This window comes from Rhagoletis zephyria, unplaced genomic scaffold (genome assembly GCF_001687245.7).
Source record: "Rhagoletis zephyria isolate East Lansing unplaced genomic scaffold, Rhagoletis_zephyria_1.1 Rzeph_scaffold_26511, whole genome shotgun sequence".
In the NCBI taxonomy this organism is placed as follows: Eukaryota; Metazoa; Arthropoda; class Insecta; order Diptera; family Tephritidae; genus Rhagoletis; species Rhagoletis zephyria.
In genome coordinates, this window is record NW_016183569.1 from 3,102 (window position 1) to 5,507 (window position 2,406).

The 2,406-nt window shown below is 41.2% G+C and overlaps 1 protein-coding gene across 1 annotated transcript; it reads right to left on the bottom strand.

The window, feature by feature from the left end:
* Positions 1 to 737: 737 nt before the first annotated feature.
* LOC108382358 (uncharacterized) lies at positions 738 to 2,398 on the bottom strand (the record flags this gene model as incomplete). Its single annotated transcript, XM_017638742.1, has 2 exons — positions 1,969 to 2,398; positions 738 to 1,918 (listed from the first exon to the last, which is right to left on the bottom strand). Coding segments are annotated over exons 1-2 (1,556 nt in total), but the record flags the coding sequence as incomplete, so codon positions are not given.
* Between the last annotated feature and the right edge of the window lie 8 nt (positions 2,399 to 2,406).

Below are 2,406 nucleotides of genomic sequence, written 5' to 3' on the forward strand. Positions count from 1 at the left end.
CGATTGCACTGGGCGTGCCGAAATTGCTTGAACAGTTTGTAGTTTAGGGGCGGCTTTTGTTAACATTGTATACGGCGGCTTGACGCGCCAACGAGCGGATTGAAAAGGTTTGAGCGAGGTGGAGACGGTATAAATAATAGATACATGAAAACGAATGTACTAGTTACAACACCAGTACTATACATATACATATGTGGTTTTAAACAAAAGATACATTAAACATAAAAGTTAAAAGACGATATTGGCTTTTTGTAAAAAGTTAACCAGTTGAGTTATCTTGGCTAGATTTTTGCCACGAAAGATTGCCTCAAAATTGTTATGTGTTTGGAAGATATCGTATCCGGATCTAACCGTCGAGTGCCGCCTGCAGTGGAAGGTCTGATGGACGTATCCATCAGCTTGACCACACGAGCAGCGATTTGACCGATAGGCCTGAATTTTGAACAGGTAGTTCTTGTCATAGGTATGGCCTGTTGGTATCCGATTTAAGGTTTTAATGTTAGAAGGAGACAGTGAAAGTTTTTTGAACCATGCGGTATCTCTTCTCGTGGGGAAGATAGTAGCATATAAGTTGGGATGGTCATTTGCATATGCCAAAAAACCGGCATACCATTCATTATACAGAGCTTCTTTTATCTGCTTGATAGCTTCGTCAATTGTATATAAGTAGTCTTTACAACTACTATTGTCAATTGCCTTTTTGGCTATGCTGTCTACCCTTTCATTCCCCGGAATACCTTTGTGACTGGGTATCCATACAATGTGGATACTGTCGAAAGCAGCTACGTGNGGTTGTATATAAGTAGTCTTTACAACTGCTATTGTCAATTGCCTTTTTGGCAATGCTGTCTACCCTTTCATTCCCCGGAACACCTTTGTGACTGGGTATCCATACAATGTGGATACTGTCGAAAGCAGCTACGTGGACTTTTCGTAGGATTCTACTAGCGATGCTATTGAGTGAGTTAGGGTTTTTAAGGGTTTGGCACGACATACGGCTGTCAGTAAAAATTACTAATTTGCGGTAGTTATTATTGGAGGCGATATTAATTGCCTCTTCAATGGCCAAGAGTTCCCCAAAGGCTGTGGAAGACTTAAAGGGTAGGTGGAATGCAGTTTCAGTGTCACAGTTGTAATTATATATGCCACAGCCAGTCCTACTGTCAGAGAGCGATGCATCGGTGAACATGATGTTAAATCTCCTCTCCTTGTAATTGTTGAGCATCCTAGAGAAGTGAGCATTGGCACATTCAGCAGTCATTGTGGCCTTGAGGCCAGGGAAAGCGCTGTCGATTATTTCACAGTTGGTGGAGGTGGGGTGATCCCCCACAGGTTCAAGCCGTTCGAAAATTTGCCTGAATTTGTTATATGTGAAGGAGTAACTGGAGTTCACAGGGGGGCTGGATCTAACCGAAGCAACTATGGGGTCATTAACCGCAAACATTTTAGCCAGTTCTTTCGCTGCAAGCCATATTGACCTCTCTGCAGGAGGCAGTTCATTGGCCAGTGCATACATGGTGGGAATAGGGGTAGAGGGCGTTAAACCCAAGCATCTTCTGAGAAATTTGTTTTGTAGAGTGAGTATTTTTTTGGAGGCAGATTTGGCACCATTAGCAGCAGTGGTGTATCCATACTCAATTTTAGACCTGACCAGACTTTTGTATATGTTCATGGCTTTCTGAGGATGTAGGCCAGATTTGACATTTGTTAGGTATTTGAAAAACTTGATATTGTTGGACGTTGCCTCTATGGTGGTTTGGTAGTGACTACTCATGGTCAGAGAGCTGTTTACTACTCTACCCAGTGCTTTAATTTCATTAACTTGTAGCAATCTAGTCTGGCCGATAGTGACATTAATTTCCTTTTTTGGTCCTCTGCTAACATGCATAACTTTAGTTTTGCTTGGGTTGAAACTTAGTTGTAGTTGGCTGCAGANATAACTTTAGTTTTGCTTGGGTTAAAACTTAGTTGTAGTTGGCTGCAGATTTCAATGAAGTTATCTAGTTTTGCCTGGAGGTTGCTGTTAGCCTCGGGAAAACTATTGCCAGATGATACAAAGAAAAAGTCGTCAGCGAACTGGTATATTTGCATATTAGAGTCAGATAGATTGTGTAGTCGTTTCGTATAAATATTAAAGAGGATTGGTGAGAGTACACTTCCTTGCGGTAGCCCATTACTAATTTCAACTGTACTGTTTCCTAGTTTTAACGTCCTGCTAGCCAAAAAATTTATTATCCAGTCAATATAGAGTTTCTCTACTTTCAGGTCTACAAGTATTTGTTGAAGGGTATTAATGTTGACGCAATTATANAATGTTGACGCAATTATACGCGTTTGATACATCTGTGGAGCACAAAATTACCTGCTTTCTGTTGCCTCTGAGAACCCCAATTTGGTGTAGCATGT